The sequence below is a fragment of the Fulmarus glacialis genome, unplaced genomic scaffold (assembly GCF_000690835.1).
Source record: "Fulmarus glacialis isolate BGI_N327 unplaced genomic scaffold, ASM69083v1 scaffold33103, whole genome shotgun sequence".
Taxonomy (NCBI): Eukaryota; Metazoa; Chordata; class Aves; order Procellariiformes; family Procellariidae; genus Fulmarus; species Fulmarus glacialis.
The window spans coordinates 525-1627 of NW_009204154.1; the positions used below are offsets into that span (position 1 = coordinate 525).

At 58.8% G+C, this 1103-nt stretch overlaps 1 protein-coding gene across 1 annotated transcript in view; it reads left to right on the forward strand.

Moving 5' to 3' along the window:
* RGS5 (regulator of G-protein signaling 5) overlaps positions 1 to 508 on the forward strand; it is a gene marked incomplete at its 5' end in the record, with an annotated part of 1009 nt that extends 501 nt beyond the window's left edge. Inside the window, 2 exons of the mRNA XM_009574889.1 lie at positions 166 to 212; positions 347 to 508. Of these exons, the coding sequence (XP_009573184.1) occupies positions 166 to 212; positions 347 to 508 (209 nt within the window). The remainder of the gene's footprint in view (positions 1 to 165; positions 213 to 346) is intronic.
* Positions 509 to 1103: the final 595 nt, after the last annotated feature.

Below are 1103 nucleotides of genomic sequence, written 5' to 3' on the forward strand. Positions count from 1 at the left end.
CAGCCCCAGCCCCACGGGCTGCACTCCCACCCTTCGCAACCCCGGTGCCCCCGTTCACATGCTCAGCCTCTGCTGGACTGCCTCCTGCCAGAGGGCTTACAATAATCATAAGGGATGACAATCTGTGGTAGCTCTCACCCCAGAGTTACCTTTCCTGCAGGATAGACCTCATCCTTCATTACACATTTGCCAGCAATAATTCCCCCAGAAAAGTGAACTTGCTTCAGTCCCTCCCCATAACCTCTGCATGGTTGTTGGTGGGACAGGGCAGGGGAGGGGAGGGGAGATGCCATCACCCACCCCTCGCAATGGCAGGGTCCCCATCCCTCTTACACTCCCATCATAGGTGAATATTGACCACTTCACCAAGGCTGTGACCATGAAGAACCTGGTGGAGCCATCACCAAGCAGCTTTGACATGGCCCAGAAGAGGATCTTTGCCCTGATGGAGAAAGACTCCCTGCCCAGATTTGTGCGGTCGGAGTTTTATCAGGAGTTAATCAAGTAGCAATGCGGCAGGGCTGTGCGAGGCATTCCCCGCGGGCGGTCCCACTGCTTCTGTCTAAACACCTGCCCCTTCTCCTGCAACCGCTTTGCTTTCTCCATACCACCCTAAAAGAGCACCCAGGGGCGTTGCTAAACAGCTCCCCCTGTGCTTTGGACTGTCAGATGGCCCGATGTCTCCTCTCTTACAGTCTCTTTCCTCTCCCACAAAAGACCAATTAGCAGAAACCCCTGGTGACCCTCCCTGGACTTGGGACCCAGAAGGGCGGTGGAGCAGCCCCAGCCCCGCCGCGACCGGAGCCACTCGGGCAGCCGGCGCATCGCTGGCACTGTGGGCTCGGCTTCAGTCAGAGGCTCTGAGGCGCCGGCTCTGCCTTCTTAGGACTTCTTAGGACATTATGATATTTCTCCCAGTTTTGCCCGTATCGCTGGTTTGCGCCAGGCTCTCTCCCTCCCCCCGGCTTCCCAGAGCGTGGCTGAGGCTGCAGAGGGTACCCCACGGGTGCTGCCCTCCCCGGCCAAGTCCAGCATGCCCCGGGCTGCAGCCTGGGGCATGTCCACCGCGGGATCGGCATCACCTTGTCTTCAGAAAGCAGCCG